Source organism: Triturus cristatus, chromosome 11 (assembly GCF_964204655.1).
Source record: "Triturus cristatus chromosome 11, aTriCri1.1, whole genome shotgun sequence".
NCBI classification, from domain to species: Eukaryota; Metazoa; Chordata; class Amphibia; order Caudata; family Salamandridae; genus Triturus; species Triturus cristatus.
In genome coordinates this window covers 241,595,631-241,621,162 of record NC_140594.1, presented here as the reverse complement: position 1 = coordinate 241,621,162, position 25,532 = coordinate 241,595,631, and the positions used below count along the sequence as shown (strand labels likewise).

The window sequence follows — 25,532 nt, the reverse complement described above, 5'->3', positions numbered from 1 at the left end:
GAAAGGGCTGCATCATAAGGCCAGCTCAGTGGCCGAAATGGATCTCTAGAGATCCCTCTGCTGAAATGTACCAAACGATATGTGGACTTTCTTTTACTATAACCTGATCCTATCGCTATTGTAAAGCTCTGCTCTTTATGCCTGGAAAGTCATACATATTTCCTTAGCAGATATCACAAATGTTGGATATGAAGAAGACCTTATGTATGGGAATCAAATATCAACCTGTTCAGTGGGTCCAGTGAACAGTGAGAAAGATCATTTCAGTATCCTTGCCCTCCTCGGCACGTCTGCTTCCACTTAGTCTGCTTCCTTGTACACTCCACCTTTGATACACATTGTCAATGCCTACACCATTTGGCTTCCATTGACTGCAGAATTATCTGTATCCTCATGCTTTTGTGCAATTTTCCTCTCCTGTCTTTCTTCCAGCTCTCCAGTTTTGTGCACCCACCTTCCATGCACTCTCATCCCTCCCTTGTTACCAACCATTTCTTGTGCAACTGTCTGCTCCCCACTGATCAATCCCTGCACTGCTGCCCTTCATAGCACTGAGATCTCGAGAATACCCACGGCCAGTACTGGTCATGTACTTCTGCACAACACTTATTCAATGGTAGTTCCAAACCCCCTTCATACTTCCCCCACACCTCATCCTTTCAAAATCCAGTCCAGTGACCTGACCCCAGGTCGCCCCCACACCGCTCGGCTCCTCCAGATTGCCCAAGTCTCTGCTCCGCCGCTGCCGAGGGTTCGGCCCGGGTAACTGTGTTTTTTACCCTCTGTAATGCCATCCTTCTCCTTTGCTGTGTACTGTATTTTGTATTGTTTGTATTTGTATTTTTAGGCGCTCCTGTTACGCCCCTGCCCTCTGTGCCCCCCCGCTCCCCGCCCATTGGCCCCCCCGCTCCCACCTCCCAGCTGCTCCTCCCTCCCACTTCGCCTCTTATGGAGGCCGCGCAGCGGACGTGCGCAGCGGGCTCGCCGCTGGCGCACCGAAGACGAGCCAAAGACAAGTCTGTCTGCGCCCATCCGCGCCCAGCTTCAGAACCCCTGGTCCCCGCGGCCCCCGCAACACCAGACTGCACTGGTGTTGCAAAAGTGACAGAGAAGATTGTCAATAAACAGCTAACCCGCTACCTCGAAGACAACAACATCCTGGACCCTTCCCAATCCGGTTTTCGTAGCAACCACAGCACCGAGATAGCCCTCATCGCCGCCACTGACGACATCAGGATCCTGATGGACAAAGGAGACAGCCGCCCTCATCCTCCTGGACCTATCAGCAGCCTTTGACACAGTCTGCCACCGCACCCTATCATCACGCCTCCATGATGCCGGTATTCAAGGGAAGGCCCTGGCCTGGACCACATCCTTCCTCTCCGGCAGCACCCAGAGCGTCCGCCTCCCACCCTTCAGCTCGAAATCCAGCGAGATCATCTGCGGCGTCCCACAGGGATCCTCCCTCAGCCCGACGCTGTTTAATATCTACATGGCACCGCTCGCCCACGTCAACATAACCTCAACATCATCTCCTACGCCGACGACACCCAGCTGATCATATCCCTCTCCGAAGACCCCCACACCGCCAAAGCCAACCTCCACAGAGGAATGAAGGCCGTTGCCGACTGGATGAAGGACAGCAGACTGAAGCTGAACTCTGACAAGACGGAGCTCCTCATTCTCGGACCAACCCCTTCAGCCTGGGACGACTCTTGGTGGCCCACAGCGCTAGGCACAGCCCCGGAACCCACCGACCACGCACGCAACCTGGGGGTCATCCTCAAGTCCACCCTCTCCATGACCAGGCAAGTCAACGCCGTCTCCGCGTCCTGCTTTAACACCCTCCGCATGCTCCGCAGGATCTTCAAATGGATCCCTCCCGACACGAGGAAAACCGCCACCCAGGCCCTCATCACTAGCAGACTCGACTACGGGAACGCCCTCTACTCAGTAACAACAACCAAGCTCCTGAGACGACTACAACAAATCCAGAACGCCACGGCACGACTGATCCTCGACGTCCCCCGACGCAACCACATCACACCCCACCTGAGAGGCCTGCACTAGCTCCCCGTCAACAAGAGGATCACCTTCAAACTACACCGAACCTACATACCTCAACAACCGACTCACCTACCACACCCCCACCCGAAGCCACCGCTCAGCCATCCTCGCCCTCGCCACAGTCCCTGGTATCCGGAAAACCACCGCCGGCGGCAGATCCTTCTCCTACCTCGCCGCCAAGACCTGGAACGCTCTCCCCACCAGCCTACGACAGACTCAGGACCTGCTGGCCTTCAGGAGACTCCTCAAGACCTGGCTCTTTGATCAGTAGCCGCCCCCCTCCCCCCCAGCGCCTTGAGACCCTCACAGGTATGTAGCGTGCTTTACAAATGCATTGATTGATTGATTCAGCACTTGGTGGAAAAAAGGGGAGGCCCCACTATCTGAAATGTTTGATTTAAATGCTGGAAGATGGAGTTTACTAAATCCACATCATAGGTTTGATTACAATTTATTTTCCCCAAACCTCTTTATATGAAAAACATTATTTTTTAAGATCAAGAGTAGAGTTGCAACTTCTCAAATAAAAGGAATTCATATATCTCTTTTAGTGGACTTATCAAGTAAGTAGGCTTACTTGACCACCTTGACTGATATTTGGGGGCATTACTTTCCATGTAGTACACAATGGGACAATTCAAACTCACGCATGAATAAGAGTATAATGCCAAATGGCGTGGAAGACTAGCCACAAGCCTCCAGACAAATGGAGGAGCTGACAGTTTGATAGTTTCTCCACTGGTGATTATGGAAATATGGATTCCAAATGACATGTTTTAAACCCCATTCTACAAGTGCTTTGACCACAATTTAACTGATCCTCGAGAACAGTCAAGATTGACAATTTAACATTTTCACAATAGATACAATTTTTGTTATTCGCTTCTGAGCCCTATTAGTCACCCAGGCACACTCTCTTTCAGTGCTGTGCTCAAACGGCGGCTCCCACTATCTGAAAAATGTGGGCAGAAATTTGTGCTATCCGCTCTCATCCATCCCACACTCTGCTCTCTCCCATTGCTCTCTGTTTGCAAATAATCAGTATTACCAAAATCAGTTACGCCAAGGTCTGTTGCAGGGATTCTGCTTATGCACAGAACTATGCACAGGAAACCAGGACCTCAGTGAATTGTGGTGTACCAAAAACTCACCTCAGAACCCCTTATCCGACCAGCATCAGTGTCCCATTCGTTATCCGAGTTCTACCTCGGCGGTCCCAATGTATAGACAACACAGAACAAGCGACTTAATGTATTCTCAGGAATGGTGGGAATCAAAAATACCTGTTCGTAATTATTCTCATATCAGTCCACAACAAGAGTACACAGAGACGCGGTAAAGTTTAAAGAGTTTATTTTATAAACCTCGTGTCCTAAGATGCAGTACTTTGGCTAACATAAGCAGACAAATGATTAAGATCAAAACCATCAGCATAGTTACAATACCATAGAAAATGAAAGGAGAAATCATAATAAAATGACAGTGGATTACAGCCACCTTCCTTTCGCTAGTAAACTAATATTATTATTATTAGACTAATAGAGGGTCTCTAGGCTTGAATGGGGAACCCCATACCGTAAAGATCAGCTTAGTGGAATCACATCACAGGATCAGGTATACTCTGCTCCTGGGAAAGCTCTTCTTCCGAATGTCTATAAAGTATTCAGCTTGCAATATTAAAAGCACTCGACTTTCAGGTATTTGCAGCTGCGTGCGTGTTATGGCTAAATAGTGGGCCGATCAACCTGAACCCAACAACATGCACCGTCTAGCAACCCAGACTGTTTCTTTACACAATGTTCAGACAAAGGTCGCAGCTCACTGTTAGGGATGTGAACAACAGACAGTTCTCATGTGAAGCAGAGGCGAGCAAGCATTTCTCAATTAATAACATGTAACTACAGTGTCGTGTGCAAAAGCAGCAAAAGTGGCAAGATGGCTTTCTAACATCTAACGCGGTTGTGCTAACTTAGCATTGTACGTATATAAATAGCAGTCCTCACTACAGGTCGAACGAGCATCTAAGCGGATTCTTGCAATTTCTAAGTTTTTGCATGAGTTATTTTAAGGGAGAACATCATATATAGATTTGATAGTGTATATAACAACACAGCTCAGACCAATCAGAGCCGGAATCCCCATTAACTCAGTCTAGAGGATTAAGAGCATTAAAGATTTTGTAGCTGAGAAGCTGCTTTCCTACTAAGTGAGGGCCACTACATTGCCTGCTTTCATATTCCATTACGTCAGATCCCATGTCCAGGAGGCCATAGCTACTGGACCTCAACAGAGTGGGGGGACGTTGATACCTTTTACCGGTGCTGTCGTAGGGCCTGCCTTGCTGGCTCTGCAAGCTGGGCTTAGTTCAACCCTGTTCTCACTTGACTCTCTTTGATAATGAGAGCAAACGGTCACAGGCTTGCCATTGAGGTTAGCAGGGGGTATTAGGGATCAGTAATCCACACCTCTCCCTAGCAGAGTAATAAGGTCAATTTCTTGTCCAGTGCTTGACCTTGTATAGAAGATAAGTATGTTATTACACATAGAACATAGAATTCTACTACACATACCGTAATGCAATGATAACCAATTTCCGGGTGCGAGTCTTTATGCTTTCAGGATCCTTTTCTGGCTACTTCAGCGAGCCCCCTGCACCTGTCCATCTTGGTTTTTCCCCATCTCCTGTGATGCAACTACTTTTTAACTTCAGCCCGAGATAGGCCAGTGTGGTGTGGATGTGGAAGGTTTTAGCTGCTGGTATGATGGAAGGTAATTGCTTGTTTATTCAGATGCTGCCAAGTCATAGTTGATGTAGCTCAGCCCGGGTTTTACTGGTGACCCAGTCCTTGGTTTCTAAGGTTGATACTTGTTGAAGAGCCTCCTGAATAAGACTGCAATCGAGCTAGCTCGCGCTTGTTTGTCTTTGAACCATGTTCCCCTTCTCCATGAGCACCTTTTTGTACCATGTATGTTCTTCTGGACGAGTTAGTGGCATAGCTGGCAGTTGATCATCGGCTTCATAGTCTTGAAGCACCTCTTCAGCAGTAGAATTTTTTTTTTTTTAAGTGAACTAGTTATTACTTTAATTATGTGCCACAAAATAAGCCCCCCTGAGCCCCTCACTTTTTATTTTAGTTTATTTTCTTGCATGGTGGAGCGTGAAAATACGCAACCAGATTCTGTCCCAGATCATAGTCTTTTCTGATGCATTCATTCTACATGCTGAGCATTTTAAGTCCTTTTTGGGTGTTTTTAGTGTTTACTGAGCAGTGTGGATATTGGTGTTCACTCGTGTCTGAGAGCCACAATTCTGGTGCACTCTAATTGGACAAACAAGTTACCCACTGTGATTTTGTTATGTAGCTAGGGCAAGCAGTTTAGGCTGAGTGTAAAAGGTGGTAGGGGTGAGAAATTAGCATACAAGTGGCACTGTGTAGAACGCTCATTAACTGAAACATTCAGTCTCTGTTTTTATCTTTGAAGAGGATAGTACACTTTGATAATAGGTAGATAAATAGAAAAGATAACAAATCTTCTACAGGGAAAACCCTACTGTGCTAGCACTTTCTGGAGCCAAGATACAATTCCAACTGTTTTCACTGCTCCTGTACTGTTATCACAGCTCCTATTTGCTAAGCACTGGATTACCTGTAGCTGGCGCAGTGGGTTTAATCTGGGCTGATTCCGGAATTTGCAGAACTTGTGAATTTCTTATTTCTTGCAAGCAATTGTCCATGCAAGTCATTTGGATTTACGAGAAGGATACAGATGCAGGGACTCTGGTTTAAGATTTTGCAGTGATCCTTCCTTTGTTGTTCAGTGCACCGATAACTCAGCTGCTTAGTTTTCAGTAAAAAAACATAAAGGTGTCCCACAAGCATTCCTAAACTCAAAAACCCAACACTCCAAGAACAGGAGTTCCAACCTATTAAAGTTATGGTTGCACTTCAAGCTCTGGTGTTGCAGTCATTTGTATGTTGGGTTTTATTCACCAGTGCCTTGTTAGGACGTAGTGGAGGTCACTGAAGAACAAAGAAATTTAGGGCTCAACTGTTTTTTTTTGTTGTTTTTGTCGGTGGTTCAAATATCACAATGGGCCAGCGCTAGCTATGCTAAGTTTGTACCTAAAGCCAGATCGGGTCAAAGCGTTCCAGTGGTGGAGGCAACTGCATGAATGTGGACTCTCACTGGTTCGTTATTTTTACTCATTTGGGGATTTTGCAGAGTGGTGTAAATGACATTGCAGTAACCCAACCGGTCAATGACTTCAGCAGTTCCCACTGGGACCTGCACTCAGGGTTCAAGTTTAAACTGAAACTCTATAGAACCGTACAGCCTAGCAAGATGGGTTATATAAATCTGGACTCCCGGCAACCTCCTCCTGCCAAAAGAACTGGACCGCATTCTAGGGTTGTTATGGAAGATTTTCTCCTGGTTTTTTGTGAGTGTGAAAAGTACAAGTCAGGAACCCTGTCAGTACTAGATGGGTCAGCGATGGTGCAGGCTCATCAAAGGTAGGTGGCGTTTCATTTACTCTGTTCAGATCCTTGTGCAGGCGTGTAACCTCTTCAGATCACAGTATCAATCCTTCAATCATGATTCCCAGCCTAAAGCCTAGTCTTGAAGGAGAGGAAAAACAAGCAGAGTATCCACTTTTACTTATATTTTCTTATAATGGTGTGCTCGATCTGTGCCTGGGGGGCAGCTGGTCACGCTGCACTGCTGATGCGGGCTGGTGGCCCTTCATGCTGTGTGTACGACGCATGCGGGGTACCGTCCTATACAACGGCCCAAAATAGAGGACGGACCTAATGGCGGCGACCTCTACTGCGGAAGGAGCGGACTGATGGTGTAACCGGCGGGATACAATCGGACTGCAGCTGGAGCCGCGCTCTGTCCGCCTGCGCTGTTGCGGTGAGTGCTGTCCCCGCGGGTGAAGCACATGCTGAGGTGAGGACTGGGCGCGGTGCTTCATGCCTCCCGATCATGCCGGGATATATTATGGTTTGGTGAGCCCTGTGGGACCGGCTTCGAACATATGACATCGCGAACTGGTAAGATCTGTGTGTACTTCATTTTACGGGGCTGGACTGCTGACGCCCCGGGCGGCTTGGCGGCCACAGTGACACAGTGCATGAGAGACGGTGGCGAACTGTAACAAATGGCCCTATCCCTAGCCGGGCCTGAACTGCCCTGGACTCCTGAACCGATAGTGCGTCATCTGCCGTTTATATGCAGGGGTGGCCTGAGGGGGTAGTGCTACTGCCGTGAGAAATCAGTCTCTGAGCTCCACAGGCTTGCTCCATTTGGGACAGTAAGAGGCGATGCAGATGGCCTGTCTGATTGGACCGCCTGGTTGCTAGTCCCGGGCTCTAGGTGGCGATCGGACCGGCATCTGCGCCACTGAGCGTACGGGGGGTCTGCACTGGATGCCTGGGTTTAGGTGGCGGTAGCGCTTTCTAACTGTCTGGTCAAACTGACATGGCTACTGCTGCGGACTGTCTGAAACATGTAGACACAGGATGATCATTTTGCTGTGTTATACTGTGCAAAATGTGTGGAGCCAAGCACAGGTCATTTAGATAACATTGGGGTTGCGGGTCGGAGGGAGTCCGCATCATCCACGTATGCCTGACCACATCCATTACGATGGATGGAGTTGTGTGCTCTCGGCGGACCCCCTACGCGGGTGCTCCCCAAATTCAGCTGAGTTATGTTTCTGTTTTCTTATGGGATATGTCTTTGGCATGGTTGGGATGCTGAAGTGGGTGGTGGGTGGGTGGGTTTGTGTTGTGGACTGTTATACAGGCTAAGGTACTTGAAAAACATGGCTGAATCCCAGAACCACATTTGGATATATAAAACCGTGGTGCTGCTTTTATATATGAGTTGTAGTGCAGACTGTGAACTATCTAATACCATGAATTTAACCTGCTGTTGATGACTGATGTGAAGTCACGACCCAAACACTTAAACCTGTTAAGCTGGAATATCAGAGGTCTCAATAACCCTAACAAAATCAGACAGGTCTTTGCATATCTCGACAGACACCAGATTGAGATCGCTCTCCTGCGTTCTGTTCTAATAACAGGAACGATACGGGGGCAGAGAATTGCTATACTTAATACATATGGTCCAAATATTGATGACCCTGACTTCTACCACAAGATATGGCGCACACTTAGTGAACTACCAGACATCCCAGTAATTTGGGGGGGGCGACTTCAATTTTGCGATGCATGACAAACTGGACAGGTCTGGTACGTCGGCTGAACCTCATAAAAGGGCCTTGAGTAAAGTGCGAGATATTATGGCTGATAGGCGTCTTACGGATATCTGGAGAACCCGACACCCTACATGTATGGAAGCCACACATGTATCAGCTGCACATGGTAGCTGGTCTTGTATTGACTATTGGTTGGGCTCGGACGAGATACTGCTATGGACGGAATCCATAAAACACCTCCCCAGAACATTGTCGGACCACAACCCAGTTTTCCTATCCCTAGCTCTGCCATATTACACGCCACCTCCGTATAGCTGGAGGTTTAATGCCAATGCTTTGCTGGATACTGTATATACGGATACTATAAGCCAAGCCATTAGGGAGTACTTTGACCTTAATGCACCCTCTATGGATGACCCTGGCTTACTATGGGAAGCCTTTAAGGCCACGATTCGGGGTATCTGCAGAAGCACTACTGCGGGCATCCTCAAAGACAGCAGCTTAGTATCCGAGAGAGTACTCATGATACGCAACTACTGGGAGACATTAGGACTGTACTGTCGGAATATCAAACCTATGCAGAGGATGAACTCAAATACATAGGTAAGCGCCAAGAAGCGAGAAAGTATGGTGAGAGTGGTAGGCCCGGCAGAAGCTTGGCAGCTAAAATATGTTCCGGCCGCACGCTGCAGACAGTCCAAGCGGTCAGGGATGCTACAGGGGAGCTGAAATATGATACGCAAGGTATACTAAAAGAATTCATGTGCACATATGAAGCACTATATGCTTCGCAACCTACGGCATCGCCTGAAGCGATAATGGATTATCTAGCTGATATCTCAATAGCATGGTTGTCGGATGCGCAGAGAGACTACTTGTCCATGCCTATTACAGAGGAGGAGGTTACGGAGGTCATTAAATCCCTGCCAAACGGGAAAGCACCGGGCCCAGATGGGTTCACGTGTGAATTTTATAAGGCATTTGTGGATCAGTTAGCACCTCACTTGGTAGAGATGTATGGAGATGCCCACGAAAAGCAGAGACTGCCGCCGACACTACGAGAGGCCATGATTATTGCTCTATTGAAACTGAACAAAGATCCTGTACACTGTGATTGGTATCGGCCACTGTCGCTAATTAATGTTGACACCAAGATATTGGCCAAGCTCATTGCCACTCGGTTGCAACCGCTAATGACCAATTTGATATTGCCGGACCAATCAGGGTTTATCCCTTCCAGGTCTAGAGCTCATAACACTAGGACACTTTTTGCATTATCGCACTATCTAACTCCCACTACTAAAGCAGCTGCAGTACTTCTAGATGCTGCTAAAGCATTTGATTCTATTGAATGGCCCTATCTACAAATGATTCTACAGCGACTGGGGTTTCCTCCTATTTTTCTCCAAGGGATACAACTACTATACACGGCGCCAACGGCGCGTATAAGGGTTAACAAATACATATTTGAACCTATACGTATTACGAGAGGGACGAGGCAGAGATGCCCGCTATCGCCCCTGCTGATTGCGATAGTGCTAGAGCCATTGGCTTGTAAAATTAGACAAACACCATTACTCCGCGCTTCAATTCCCGCAAAGACCCTTGCATATTTCGCTATATGCAGACGACATGATATATGTGCGTGACCCGGAGAACCATTTGAATCCTTTACTGAGGGAATATATCAAGTTTGGGCAGCAATCAGGCCTAAAAATAAACTGGTCTAAGTCCCTGATCATACCGCTAACAGACACCACCAGCCCGTGCGCTCTGGAATACCCATTAGAGTGGCAATCGGAGCCTGTAAAATATTTGGGCGTCTGGTATCACCGTGACCCAGAAATTGTAATTCGAACAAATTATGGAATAGCGGTTGGGGCATTGGAAGAAAAGATAGGGCAATGGATTCATTTGCCATTATCCTTGGCAGACCGACTAGCCATTGTGAAGATGGTTATCTTACCTAAATTATTGTATCTATTTAATAATATTTCGGTCCAGCCACCGCCAGAAGTTTTTCATAGGATTTCCACTATGGTCCTTCGCTTGATCTGGGCGGGTAAACAATCCCGGATCGAACTGCGCGCTCTCACACTGCCTTACTCGCAGGGAGAGTTTAGTGTTCCGGACTTTTTACTTTACTATCTATGTGCACAAGCGCAATATGCACATGTTTGGTATCATCCAATCCCATATCTCACGCATGCGGCGATTGAAAAAGGAGACGCACACCCGACTCCACTAAGGGCTATCATAACCCATCAGAGGCCCCTGCTGCACACCCGCGATATAAATACTATTGATACGACGAATAATGCTTGGCGAGCTATGGGTAGAAAGGCGCGTAAATTGCCATTGTATGCTCCGGCGCTGCCAATACACCATCACCCTGAGATATCTGTTACCCAGGAAGAAGTGGGCATGGGACTGTTCAGACAGGTGGGCTTTGATACCATGGGGGATTTATACGGAAATGGGTCCTTTAAACCACTTGCAGAGCTGTCATTTATAAGTAATCAAACGTTATTATCTCAATTTACATATCCCCGGCTACAGGGAGCACTGAAGGCATTATATCCGACTCACCCTGCGGAGCCACCGCAACTGACCACTCTACAGTTACTGATCACGACCCCCACTGCTAAGCGACTGGTATCCAGACTATTTGCAACACTACAGGAAGACATAGCAGACAATACACATAAAGCAATGGGGAAATGGAGTAGTGACCTAGATGATCCGCTGACAGTGGAGGAATGGGCCATGGCTTGCTTTCTTACTGGTTTGTTGACACCGAATGGAAATTTGCATATGTTACACTATAAATACCTCCACCAGTCCTATTACACTCCAGCAAGGCTTCATAGATATGGTCTGCGGGCAGACTCCAAATGTTGTCGCTGTAATGCGGAAGTTGCAGATTTCATACATCTGGCATGGTATTGTGACGCAGTGGCTGAGTACTGGGCAAGAGTGACACAGATGGTGGGGACAATGGTGGGCGCAAACATTGCATGCACTGTTCGTACATGTCTGCTGGGCCTGCTGCCTGAAATACGGGCAAATAAGCAAATAATTCTGTGTGGTTGCGTTGCTCCTGGCTAAGCGGAGAATATCGTTATGCTGGGGCAGCAAGAGAGCTCCAAAGGTTAAGCAATGGATTCAAGACTTGACGTATTGCAAAGACACCTTGCAAACAAATGAGGAAGAATTACCAATGGGTTCTAAACCTAGAGACTACTGGCAATATTTGGTTCAATACTTACAAACGTACCAGGTAGACTAACTATGATTAGCAGTTGCACTATACATGATGAGATTCCCAGTAACATGGTTAAATTATCAACAATGGATGACGGATGTTGTTGTACCATGGCCTCTCAGTTACTTACATGTTGACTCTGTATGTTTTCTATTGTTAAAACATGCCAATAAAATAAAAATAAAAATAATGTAAAAGTTCAGCATTCCCCCCCAGAGAAGCGTGTGCTTCTGTCTTAGTTCAGTCTTCCCAAGCTTTGAGGCCAAGGGCTATGGGTCAGAACTGTTTGTACTAATTTGGTTAGTTTGTGGATCAGAGAGAACTGTACATCTGCCCCCATGTTCTTGGTGACCAGCAACATCTGTGGAGAAAGAGGTGCATGAGATTCACACAAGCAGGGCATTGCTGTTGTGAACAAAGGAATGGTCTTAGCGGCCTCCACCACCCACCAGATAGAAGAAGGCTTAGGCAGGGGGGTTGGGAAGCAGTACGTTAAGGCTGGCCTGTCCTTTGTTCTAGTAAAATAGCAATTTCCTTGTCACACAGAGTTCTGATTGACACCGACAGTCACTCGTGATCTTGTAAACCATGCATTTCAAACACGGCCACAACTTCCACACATGTCCCTCACGTGATGAGGACACAGGACACATGTACTGTGGACGGGGTAGACCAATAACCTGCATTATGCTTCCTCAACACAGAGAAACACATAAAAAGGCCTATGCCCCTGAACTATGGATTGGTTACTACCACCACCAGTCCCCATATAGCATAGCTCGAGTTGAAGGTGCCATAGCCTCTCTCACTCAGAATCAGGGGCAGTGTTTTAGCCTCTATGTCGTCCAAGCATAGGTCTCATCACAAGCAACAAAGAAAAAAATGGAGCACCTCCAGTGGGCTCGCATGATTGTCTATTTCACTGGTAGAAAGGCATTGGGCTGGCTAGGAAAAAATAGCATGGCAGGACGACACATTGTTCCCAAGCCGTTGAGTGGACTTTGATCCCAAAATATTTATTTCTACTCTGTCTTTTGGTGAGAGGATGGCAGGCTGCAAGGCATACGTCTCTTTAGGAGGTGTTAGTTGCTGCAGGATGACAGCTAGGACAGCTATGATGATGAAAATAATCAAACTATTTCCTCCAAAAATGTGTATCGCAAAGTGTCCACGTTTTTATTCTGCAATATACTTGAGGGGTCAGTTAGTCTTCTTTTGGCACTGGGTGGATGGTGTTTGTTACTGCTGTATAAATCATTGATGAATCTTTACATATAATATTATGTAAATTCTGGATTCATTACAATGACTTACTGAGGGCCAACAAGAGGACAGCTGGCATGGTGCATAATCTGTTCCACAGTCTCAAATGTGTCTAGAGTAGGCATATTCTGAACATTGTAGAGGGTTCAACTATATTTCAGCTGAGTGGTAGTTCAAGGACAAAAAGTGTTAAATACATGTAGTGTTGTATTGGCTGACAGACAGATGGATGCTAGCAGACCGTGCCAAATACACTGCCTAACCGCAGTAATATCTTGTATAAATATTCGCTTTAATGTGAACAGCAACAAAGATCACACCAGCAAAGATGCTGAAGGACTTCAGTTTAGAGCGATATATCCCACTCCACCTCTTATGACAAAAGGCAAATTCCAAGGTGCTCTCAAAAATATTGAACAGCACCACCAGTACTGGCTCTCATGTCTGTTGGCCGCCACTTACCTGTGATGCAACTGCAGGGCTCCTTGAGTCAATTCCTATCTTACGTTCTTCTTATGGATCAGGGGATGTGAATAGCCGTAGAGGTGGGGGAATGTAATGGGTGCTGGAAGCCCCACTGATCCTACACAGCAAGCATCGACACAAGATTTCAGTTCCACTTAAGACACTGGGTTCCTCAAAGTGTTATTCTTGGCTCAGACTTGCATTAAAGTTTAGTGATAATGAGAACCATTTAACACATATTTGAAAATACATTAGAAAGGAAGTAAAGATTTTAAGGCCTCAAAATGTTGCTGGGGGAATGGTAGTGGGTATAATCTGAGGCGAAATAGCCGAACATTTTATTAAACACTATGCCGTAGGAGCAAAATAAATCTATCTTATCTTTCTGCTAACATGATGTGTTTTTGCTGATGGAAGAGATGATGTGGCATGATCTAATTTGAGGGATTTCTTATTGTTTTTTTTTTTTTTTTTTTTTTTTTTTTTTTGCTGGAGCTAAGCGCAGGCCTTTCCGAATCACTATTGCCATATAGTCCACTTATTGAAGTGCTTGCTCCACTGAGTACCAATCCTTTGGGTAATAGTAATATCTGTCAGTTTTGGTGTTTGGACACACCAACATTCCAGTCCTATCGGGATGGACCTCAGAGGTCAAACTTCACTATAGCAGCCTACGACAACTCTTCTCTTGCGTGGTAACACTATACATTCTTGTTTCCATGTCACAAGCTGATGCCCTGCAAACACTTTGGGGAGAGAGCCTCATCTCACAATAAAAGCCTCCATCGCAATATTTTAAATAAATTGAAAATTAATAGTTATGTTTGATTTTATAATAGAAAAGATGTGGAAAGACTCCCTGTGGGTGTTCATTTGAGGACATGCAAATGCAATTAGAATATCTTTGTTTGTTCTTTTCAGTGTAATAGATTTACATTTACATTATTCTGCTGTCTACATTGTGTTTGGGAATGGTGGTAGATATGGAAAGGAAGACAGAGAAATCCTAGAAATGTAGTGCATTTAAGACCACAAATAAGTTGAAAAATAACCCAAATGTTGTAGTTGATCTTATCACCAACTACAGAAGGACGTTTTTGTGACTGAGGTAGGAAACGACAAATAACTGTCTGCAGTTAGTAATAACTAGTTTGTTAGTAGTCTTCCCAGAGTTTGAACCAGCCTTTGCAATACCTCTGCAACGTTCAAGCCCAGTATTAACGATTCAAACATCATATATTTTCCGTTCAACCATGTAGCCTTAACAGACAAATCAAATACTGAGAAACCTTTGTGTTTGAGACCACCAATGTCCCTGAACAGGATTCCAGGACTAGTGTGCTTTAATGTGAAGTTCTCACCAGCAGAATCAAACGTATTTCTATAGGTTGTTTTTTGCCCGTTGTATTGTCGTTCATTAAGTCACCATCTTGACACATGAAGTATGGAACAACCCTATGGATGCAGGATTCCTGGTGTTCAAAACCTCTTTTTTTTTTGTTTTTTATTGCGCACAAAATTTCCTCCGCTGCGTTTAGCTCCAGGTAATCCATGAGCTGCATCATCTCGTGGCAGACAATGTTGTTGCTGCCCTTGAAGTGGTTGCTTTACAACTGGAGTTTCTTGAGCTATTGACTGTGCAACAGAGCTTGTTAAGAAACTTTTACAACGTGTTTCTTCTTTCTCATTTATAATATGTCTTTTACCTTGTAAATTTAACATATGGTACGCTCCATCATACCCACCCCTGTTTTCGTCTTGGTTCGCTCCTGGTTTCCTGGAGGCGACCTTAGAATGTTGAAGTGAGGAGTGACGAGTTCTGGTGGAGAGAGGAGTTGGAAATAAAGAAGAGTTCTTACCTCATGAAGATTCTGTCTTTTTATCACTGGCGACGATCTGTGTGAGGGGACAGATGTATTCTGCTCCTCCCCTTCTGTATGCTACTCCACCAGCTGTTCTGGAAGTAATCTGGCAACCTGCGAGTCTTTAAAGTGACCAGTCGTGATGCCACCATCGTGAAGATCTGGTGAGGTGGTCTAGGTATTTAGGGGGGACTGCTGGTGTTTGCTGCATTCAGTCTTGTTCGAGGATTGTGGCGCTGCTGGATGTGAACGAATTTCATCTTCTGCCTTTGCCTGCGAAGTACTGAGCCTTGGGTGTTGACCTCTGGAGGTATTGGATTATCTTTCTTTCGTGTTTTTGAGGAATTTTGCCACCGGGTTCATCGAGCACAACAGTAATTGCAAGACTGTGTTCTCGCACACGGGCTTCCGTTCGCCAGTTTTTGGGCAGCCTCCTCAAGTGCTGTGGGTTGCGGTGTACCTGTGACCGTGTCCTTCTCTTCGAACTCTGCAAGCTCTGGGATCTTTCCTAATAGCGCTGCGCTTCTATTGTGCTGCCAACTGCCTAACGAGTTGATTCCACCTCGACTCCTGTGATGTTCCTAAGAATCCTGGCAAATTGGGCTCTGTGTTAGCTCTGTGCTTCAGTTTAACTAGCTTTCAGTACCTTGAGCGTCTTTGTGCCCTTCGCTGCCTCTCTTCTGAAAGGATACACCGGATTCAGTCTGTTCATTCAGGAACTTCCACGAAGCTCCAGCCTCCTCACAGCCGGCTTCCTCTCGGCGTGACGCTCCGAGCGCCCCAGCCATTTTGGGGCCGTACTTCCAGTAAACGGCAATACTTCCTTTCTTTTCCTTCGGATGCGCACTCCTCAGCGTGTCTGTTGTTTTCACGGTGACACGCACACCGTCAGCATATTTCATATTAGGATCGCTGAGCGCGAATCCATGTAAAATAAAGTAAATTCTTCATTATAAAAAGTTCATCTTCGGAGATACACACTCCACAGTGTGTCTTACCTTAGTTATGGTGATACACACACCTTCAACCTTGCAAGCAGATGTCATTTAAAGTAAACATCATTTAGCGTGTCGATCTTGACTTCACGGTGACACGCACACCATAAAATAATTTGCATATTAGGATCGTTTAGCAAAAATAATCCAAGCAGACGAATATACAGTGTGTTCCACCTTTATTAAAGGTGATACACACACATTCAACCTTGTTATGCAAGTATCATTTTAGTAGGCACTCCCTACTCTCAAATTACGGTGACACATACCTATAAGTGTGTCATTTAGTTTGGAAAAATGTGAAATATTTTATTAGTAATGTGCAAAATGTTTATTCCATGTTTATTCCATGTTAATATTTAAAACATCTTGTCATCAGGTTTGCATCTCTATATCTTTAGATTTACATAATTATTTGTATGCTTTTAGGAATCTTTTTAAGTTCCGATTGTTGGTATAAAGCACTTCTCTTATATTTAACATTTTGAGCGTACCTTGCTACAAACTCGCACGGTGATACTCACACCAATACGTTTTCTTATTTCCTCTTCCATTATGGCAGCTGCAAGCATGCCGCAGCCAGCGCCATTTCTGAATGAATTCGGAGAACCCAGCATTCCATGGGAAGATTGGGAGAAAGTCTTCGAATCTTATCTTGTAGCCATAGGAGGAGAAAAATTCAGTGCTTTCAGAAAGCAGCACATATTACTACACAACTTGGGTTCAAATGGAAGGAAAATATTTGAATCACTACCGGAACCGGAAATAGAACCAGAAGATGAGGATGTTTATGAAACCACCTTGATTAAGTTACGTATTCATTTTGGGGACAAAGTTAATATAGTTTTGGAAAGACACAAATTCTTTAGTCGTTCTCAAGGCAAGCAAGAGAGTGTGTCCACTTACGTTGCCGTTCTCAGAGGTCTCAGCAAACTATGTGCTTTCAATGACTCATTAATCAGAGATCAATTGGTACGTTGTACAAACAATAAAGAAATTCAGAGGAAATTATTAGAAAAACAACCCGATCTCCACGAGGCAATGAAAATTGCCAAATCCATTGAACATACAGTGATTTGCATAAAAGAGATAAACTCATCAGATTCTAATGATAAAGTAGCAGAAATAACCAATCTAGATGAAGAATCAGATGTATACAAGATTAAAAATGAACCAACCAAAACGAAGAATGACAATGGGAAGAATGACAATTGGCGTAATCAAACAGGAGATTCGGAGAGTTCTAAACTGAAATGCTATCATTGTGGAAGCAAAGATCATTTGGCAAACAACCCCAACTGTCAAGCCAAGTCTGCTTGGTGCAGAAAATGTAACAAGAAAGAGCACAATTACAAATTAATGAAGTTGCAGTACACAACCAACAAAGCTATCCTGAATGTAACGTCTCTATTGATGGGAGAAGTGTCAAAATGTTTGCGGACTCTTGTTCGCCTTTCACTCTTGTGAACTTCTCGGACTTTCAAACCATCTTAGGAAAAGAACAAGATAACCTTCATAAGGCAGACATAGCTCCCAGTGGTTATAACAGAGACCCCATACCCATGAAGGGAATGTTTAAGTCTCTTATTTCTTTTAGGGACCGTTCCACTATAGGTAAAATTTACGTTATAGAGAATGGGTCAAATCTATTCGGATGGCAACATCAAAAAGAACTAGGAATTGAAATAGACCCCAATAATCCGGAACAAGTCTTGGTGGTAAATCCTTCAAATATCAGTGAACACATCGCAAGTGAGTTCCCAGAAGTTTTCTCAGAGAATTTAGGTTTACTTAAAGACTTTCAACACAGAATTCAGTTAAAGCAAAATGCTAAACCAGTGATCTACAAAACTAGACCCATTCCACATCTGATGTGGGAACCATTAAAAACAGAATTAGATAGATTAGAAAAGCTCAAGATCATACAACCTGTTGATTGTTCTGAATGGGTCGCCCCCATTGTCATTGCCAAGAAAGGTCATAGTCAAGACATTCGTATGTGCATTGTTCTACGCGACCTAAATAACAACATACTGGTGGAAAGACATCTTTTACCCCGCATTCATGAGATGCTGAGCACCATGGGTGGAGCTACTCATTTCAGTGTCCTGGATCTCTCCATGGCGTACCATCAAGTGGAGCTGCATCCGGACTCTAGAAAACTCACTGCCTTCACTACACCCATGGGAACCTTCATGTTCTGTCGCATGCCTTTCGGGTTGGCCTCTGCGGCAGGGGTATTTCACAAGATTATGCAACATGTATTAAAAGATGTACCAAAGACGCTATGCTTTCAGGATGATGTTCTAATATATGGTGCCAATATTGATGAAAATAACACTATCTTAAGACAAGTCCTTTCCAAATTCAGAGATGCCGGACTCACACTTAAAAAAGAAAAATACCAATTAGGTGTGGAGTCTGTAGAGTACTTAGGACATTGCATCTCTAAGGAAGGGTTTAAACCTAAACATTGTCTCATTGAAGCGGTAAGGGATGCTCCTGCACCTACCAACAAAGACGAACTTAAGTCATTTTTAGGGTTGGCAGAATATATGGCGAAATATGTTAATCACTTCTCTGATCTAACTGCCAACCTCAGAGAACTTACAAGGAACCACACTCATTTCAAATGGTCAGACGAACATCAGACATCGTTTTCTAAAGTAAAAGAGGGCATACTCTCCGCTCCGTATATGTGCAACTTTGAACACAGCCGTAAGACTTTTCTCACTACAGATGCAGCGGAAAGGGTTTAGGGGCTACCCTCTCACAAATTATTGATGGCAAGGAAAGGATTGTTGCATTTGCCTCACGATCCCTTACCAAAGCGGAAATGAACTATTCGGTGGTGGAAGGAGAAGCGCTGCCTTGTTTTTGGGGAGTGGAACATTTCAAATTCTTTCAATGGGGAATTCAATTTAGCTTGCGTACTGACCATAAACCCCTAATTTTTATGTTCAACCCTAAAAATAACGCTTGTAACACCCCCCCCCCCGTATAGCTAAGTGGTTACTAGGCTTGGAGGGCTTCTGTTTTACAATCAAATATGTTCCAGGTATTCAAAATGCTGCGGCAGATTTTCTGTCTAGAAGTCCCATTGAGAAGGAGGAACAATTTGAAACTCTTGAATACCCTGTCTTCCAGCTCAATCTTAGTACCATCACTTCACGCGAATGGTTACATTGCATGGACACAGATAACACAATGACACAAATCATTTCTTACACTTTACATGGTTGGCCCAGTTCTTCTGATCAAGTGAGTGCAGACGTAAAGAAGTTCTGGGAGGTACGTTATGAACTCAACATAGATCAAGGCATCTTATTCAGAAACAATAAGATAATTCCTCCTGAAGCTCTCAGAAACAAAATAATTGACCTTGTTCACGGGGGCCACTTAGGCAGAGGCTTAACTAAAGCTAGATTACGTGAAAGGTATTGGTTCCCCAACACGGACTCGATGGTGGAAACAAAAGTAAAAAATTGCCTTACGTGTGCTAACAGTGACAAATCTAAGATAACCAGGAAATCCCCCATCTACCCGATATCTGTACCAGGTAAACCTTGGGAGAAAATTGCATTAGACATTATGGGCCCCTTCAAATTCAGGAGGGTAATAAAACAGTTTGCACTGGTTTTGGTCGACTATCATTCACATTGGACCGTAGTCAAAACGGTCAACCAAATAACAACCATGTCAGTCATCCAATTTCTAAAAGATACATTTGTTTCAGAAGGCATACCATCCTCCATAATCACAGATAATGGGGTCCAATTTACTTCTTTGATAAACTCAACATATATCATTTGAGAACACCCCTCTACTGTCCGAGGGCCAATGGTCTGGTGGAAAGAATGAACCACATGGTTAAAGGTTGTATACAATTGGCGGTTGTCAACAGAATTCCCACTGAACAAGCATTACACGAAATGTTGTGGGCTTATCACACCACTCCAAATTTAATCACCGGCATTTCCCCTTTCTCGGCTTTAAGAGGAAGGAAACCTTGTACAAGATTTTTTCCGAATTGGTTGGGAGGGGGATCCCACATCACAAAAGACATGCAAGCTTTTAAAGACAAAATAGATACACACCAAACCAAATATAAAATTCACTATGACACTAAACATGGAGCCAAAATCCCACAGTGGAAAGTGGGAGACTGGGTTTGTGTTAAGAATCCAAGAGGAAGCAATCCTGAAATAAAGTTTGCTAAACCTATGCGTATAACAGCAGTAAGAAACAACACAGCCATATTGGATAATGACCAATGTGGAGTATGGATAGGTTAGTTTAGTCACAACACACACACAGCCAGTCCCTTGATCACACCGTAGAGTCACAAAGTCAAGACCCAAATGACTTACCTGTTACACAAAGGAACCGCAAGACTCCGGATTGGCATAAAGACTTTATTATGTACAAATAATTCTCAATAGGTTAGTTAAGTCACAACACACACACACAGCCATTCCCTTGATCAAACCGTAGAGTCACATAGTCAAGACCCAAATGACTCACATGTTACACAAAGGAACCGCAAGACTCCGGATTGACATAAAGACTGTTTTATGTACAAATAATTCTCAGTTTATTTTAGGGGGAAGATGTGTTACAACGTGTTTCTTCTTTCTCATTTATAATATACCTTTTACTTTGTAAATTTAACATATGGTACGCTCCATCATACCCACCCCTGTTTTCATCTTGGTTCGCTCCTGGTTTCCTGGAGGCGACCTTAGAATGTTGAAGTGATGAGTTCTGGTGGAGAGAGGAGTTGGAAATAAAGAAGAGTTCTTACCTCATGAAGATTCCGTCTTTTTATCAGAAACACACTATGATTGTGCACGCTGGGTGTCTGTATCATACTGTAAGGGCAGCATAAATGGTAAACTGTTGCAGGAGGTGTCCATTAACTTAAATATTTTACATTGTCTTATTATATTTTATAATTTTGCAGGTGGACCACTTGCTACTGTTAAAAGCAGCTCTCATTCTCCAAACCTGTCAGCGTTCTCGTCATGTCTTGGCAGGTTGCATCCATTATAAATGCAGGTTTGTATTGAAATCAATTAAAACTAGAATGTATTTGGCATCTTTTGGTGTGTGTCTGATGTTATGCTTATGGCTTTAAAATGATTTCTTCATCAAATCCCATGTTCAATTAAATTAACAATAACAGTTGTTTCCACAGTTATCTCCTTCATTTTCTACCTTCTCTTTCTCATTTTCCCTAACCACTATCTTTTTTTAGTTTCCTCCTCCTTTATTTTTTCCCCCGTTTCTCTTACTACCTTCATCCCTTCTTGTCTTCATTTCTCCCATGTCCTTTCTTCCTCTTCTTCCCTCTACACTCCCCTTTGTCTTTGTCTCTAATTTCCCTTCTTCACCCTTTTCTTTGTGTACTTTCCCTTCCTCTTTCGATGTTCCTTCCTTTCTACCTTCTTTCCTCTTTCTCCTTTCCACATTTCATCCTTCTCTTCCTTTTCCTACATACTTCCTCCATTCTCCATCTTTTAACTCCTTGCATCCTTATTTCCCCTCTTTCTTTCTCCTTCTTCCTTTCCTTTCTCAGTCTTCATTCTTGGCTGTTGTTTCTTTGCTCTCTTATATTGTTGCTCCCTCTTTCTTACGTGCTTCTTCTCCGTCTCATTTTTGCTCCTCCTCCATCTTCCTTCCTTACGCCTCCCCTCTTATTACCTTCCTCTTCCAAAGACCATGATTTGGGGCTCAAATAGTTGAAACAGTTATGTGATTCTTGGACCTACTACACTATCCTTTATGTAAGTTTTACTAGGTTTGATTTCACACCTATCATGCCTGTAAAATTGCATCAGTATTTGGTGATATGAAGCCCATATGTTAGGCTAAGGAAAGTCTTGCAGACTTTTAGCAAACTAAATTCAGCTTAACTAGAGAGTATAGTTCCAAATTGAACATAGTTTTGTTATGCCTTTTAATTCTTCTTAGAATCACTATGTATAGAAGTGATCGCTCATTTATTTCCACTTTTCTTTCTGTATTTGAGGAGCATGCACGCATGCACCAACTATAACAGTCTGAATGAAACAACAATAACGTTCTTGCACAAGACAACATACATTAGAAAAAGAAGAGGAATTAATAAATTCCTCACTTTTAACATAACTTTCATAATTTATGTGCATAATGATCCAAACCCAGCAACCTATTGATCTAATGAAAAATTCAAAGAGCATAAGCTTTTGCAGACCTTCAGTTAAAAAATCAGTTGTCTCCACAGGAAAATACAATCTATCTTAAAGTGGTCTTGGTACTAAAAAATATATTTTCATTAAGTTCCAATAATGAGAAGCCCATCAGTATAAAATAAAGAGCAACCCTACTGACCCGTACATTGTGTATTGCATTTACACCAAATACAAAACAATGTCTTTTTTTCTGTAACTGGGTGGTGCACAGCCCCAATCACTAGAGTGAAAGAAATTACTCCATCTAAAATTTTCCAGACTCACTTTTATCGAATGAACTTTGATTCTATTACAGGACCGGAGGCTTCGTATTATGCTTTCTCTTTCATTTATTGCCAATCACAGCTGCCAATGAAAACTTTGCATTATGTAAATAAACTACATTTCCCATGATGCACATGTAACACATCATATAGGAAAAAGTGTTTCCCCAGTTGCTTTTAGGTGCAAGAGGGGGGAAAAAGGACAATTACAAAAGGTTACAGCCTCTTATCCGACCTATCACTTTTTTCTCACCGTTAAGTACTCACAAAAAATCTTTTTTTATATGTACATCAACAATTCCCCATAAGCAAAAACAGCTCATCGTCTATTAGATTTTTCCTTTTTTGTTTTTTCATCAAAATTATACATTTTTTATATATTCATATCATGTTTGTCTTTTCTGTATTTTCTCTTTTTGTGCTCAATTAGTCATAAAAACATTTATATACATACAACTATTAATGTGAACATTATAGGCATTATTGTCAAATCACAGTTGTTGGATAAATGAGAAACCCCCGTACAACACCATTAGTTCTGCATTCTCACCTCGCATACTATTCATACATTCTAACAGACATACCACACAAAAAATGAGCAATAAAATACACATCTGGAAAAATCATATAGGATACATATATTTGGTGACTTCCCAAATTCGACTATAACAATTGCAACATCTATTTATATGCCCTCCTTAGTTTTTTCAGTTGATCCTTGAAAGGAGTTCCCAGATGTGTAGTAGCTGGTCAAATTGTTGATGTACATATAAAAAAAGATTTTTTTTGAGTACTTACCGGTGATAAAAAAGTGATAGGTCGGATAAGTGGCTGTAACCTTTTGCACATGTAACACATCACATCCTGTAAGACCCCATAAGAGCCACCATCACCGGAAATCCTCCTCTTTCTTTACTGCTCACGCAGAAAGTTAAGTGTATTCTCTGTTGTTTTGACATTTTTATTGTGATATGCAATCTGTTATTGTTATGGGGCATGCGCCGCTATGTAATTGATCAAGCGCAACTACCGCGCGTTGTGGTTACCCTGCTTTGCCTAAATAGTTTCTGTCCTTGATTTATTCATTGTTGTGGCAACGCGAGCTTCGCGCTCGGTTTCTTGACGAGCCGCGGCACTCCCGCTGCCTTCGGGGAGTGCGCTTTCATGCCGATGTGTTCTCGGCTGGGAAAGCATCTTTGAATTTCCCACCAAAGCGGGACTACAATTACCGCATACGGCCGCTCTTACGGCCCTCTTCCTTCTCCCGATCTGGAGTGTTTGGGTACCGCGCCGCATATGGCGGTGATTTTTATAGTAATTATAACGCGCAGAGGCTCCCCTCATTAGCTGAACGCACGAGGAGCCTTCCACTTTCGTTTTCTTTTAGGTTTCGACGTGCGTAGCCGAATTGGGCTATTTTTGGTAGGATTTGGGCTACGCATGGCGCTACTGTCCGTTTTTTATCGTAATTTGCTCATATCTCCCTCACTCTCCACTGAGCAACACTTCAGTACGCCTGGCTGACTGATAGAACGTTTTGGGCCTGGAGGGGGCACACCTCCCGTATAGAAAAAACTGCTCTTTGGCTCCACTTACGCCCTGGGGGCTGCAAGAACTGTGCTACAGCTTATGCTGAGGAGCTAGGTACCTTTTCTGATTTCTGTGCTGTGGGTTGGCTCCCCCCTCTACTCGTCTCTGTCCTTTGCCCCATGAGCAAATATATAGGCAAATTGTGTCCCACAATGGAGGATTGTGTCCATTATGAAGAGGATAATACTTTATATGAAGAGGAAGTGGCAAACCCTTCCATAGAGGACAACATTGTCGAGGCCCTGGACGCCTCTGTCCAGGAGTCGGTCAACAAGGTCCTTCAGAAGGCAGTTCCGGGGACTGTGCAGCAGGCTCTTGCTACTGCGTTAAAACCACCAATAACGAAACAATTAGAAACATTCGCTAAACGTCATGGTTTCACTGCTCCTGCAGGATCTCAAAAAGACGCCTCGGGTCTTGAGCCCCGGTCTCATTCCTGGCCTCATTCTTCTGCTCTGTCCTCATTACCTGCCCCGGACACTGGCAGATCCAAGGCCCCGGACACTGATGCGGACACCACATCCACTGACACTCCGGACGAGTCTCCTCCTAAGAAGAGGGCCAAGAAGTCAAAAAATGTGGAAACTCCTCAAACTGTCTCCATCCACTTCAATTTTAACCCAGCTGACATAGTTCATCCCAGGTCATCTGACTGGTTACCAGCCCCCGAGGTTGCAGCATATTTGCACGACAACCTTCGCTGAAGTTCTGACAAGGAGGTGCGGAACAGACTCCGCTCAGAGTGTCCCAGGCCGGATATTTCTGATAAAGAGGCAGAAACCCCGGATATAGACTCTAGCCTGTTAACCTTCTTAAAAAAGTTTGCTAAAGATCCAAAGAAGGGTATTGATCGCGCCTGGCAAGGGTGCCAGGACAAGTACCTTGATGTAGTGGGCCCTTTAGCAAAGATCTTGGAAATGGCCCTAGAGGCGCAGGAATCCGATACTGCAGTGGATCCCCATGTCTTGGCGGGGTGGACGCAGAGGGCCATATGCCTCTTGGGTAACGCCAACTACACCATTTCCACGGAATGCCGTAAATCACTCCTTACGCGCATGGACTCCAATCTCACAGAATTGGCGGCTGCGGAACCAGGACCACTGGCGGACGGTAACCTGTTTGGGGAACGTTTCGTCAGAGACGTGGCCAAGTATGTGGGCACCCTCACGACTCTTGACAAAGCACAGTCTGGTATCAAGAGAGTCTTTCAGGCTGGTGTTTTCAACAGGGCTGGACGAGGCCGAGGACGCTCGTTTGGCCGTCAGTTCTCCCAAGGTCCTCAGAGAGGAGACTTCGGTCGAGG

General features: G+C 44.2%; 1 protein-coding gene across 3 annotated transcripts in view; it reads left to right on the top strand.

Annotated features, from left to right (window-relative positions):
- Positions 1-25,532, top strand: part of HPS4 (HPS4 biogenesis of lysosomal organelles complex 3 subunit 2) — a 431,024-nt gene that overhangs the window by 121,374 nt on the left and 284,118 nt on the right. For all 3 annotated transcript variants that reach the window (XM_085635656.1, XM_085635655.1, XM_085635658.1), the window contains exon 7: positions 21,107-21,201. In XM_085635656.1, coding sequence (XP_085491782.1) covers positions 21,107-21,201 — 95 coding nt within the window. The remainder of the gene's footprint in view (positions 1-21,106; positions 21,202-25,532) is intronic.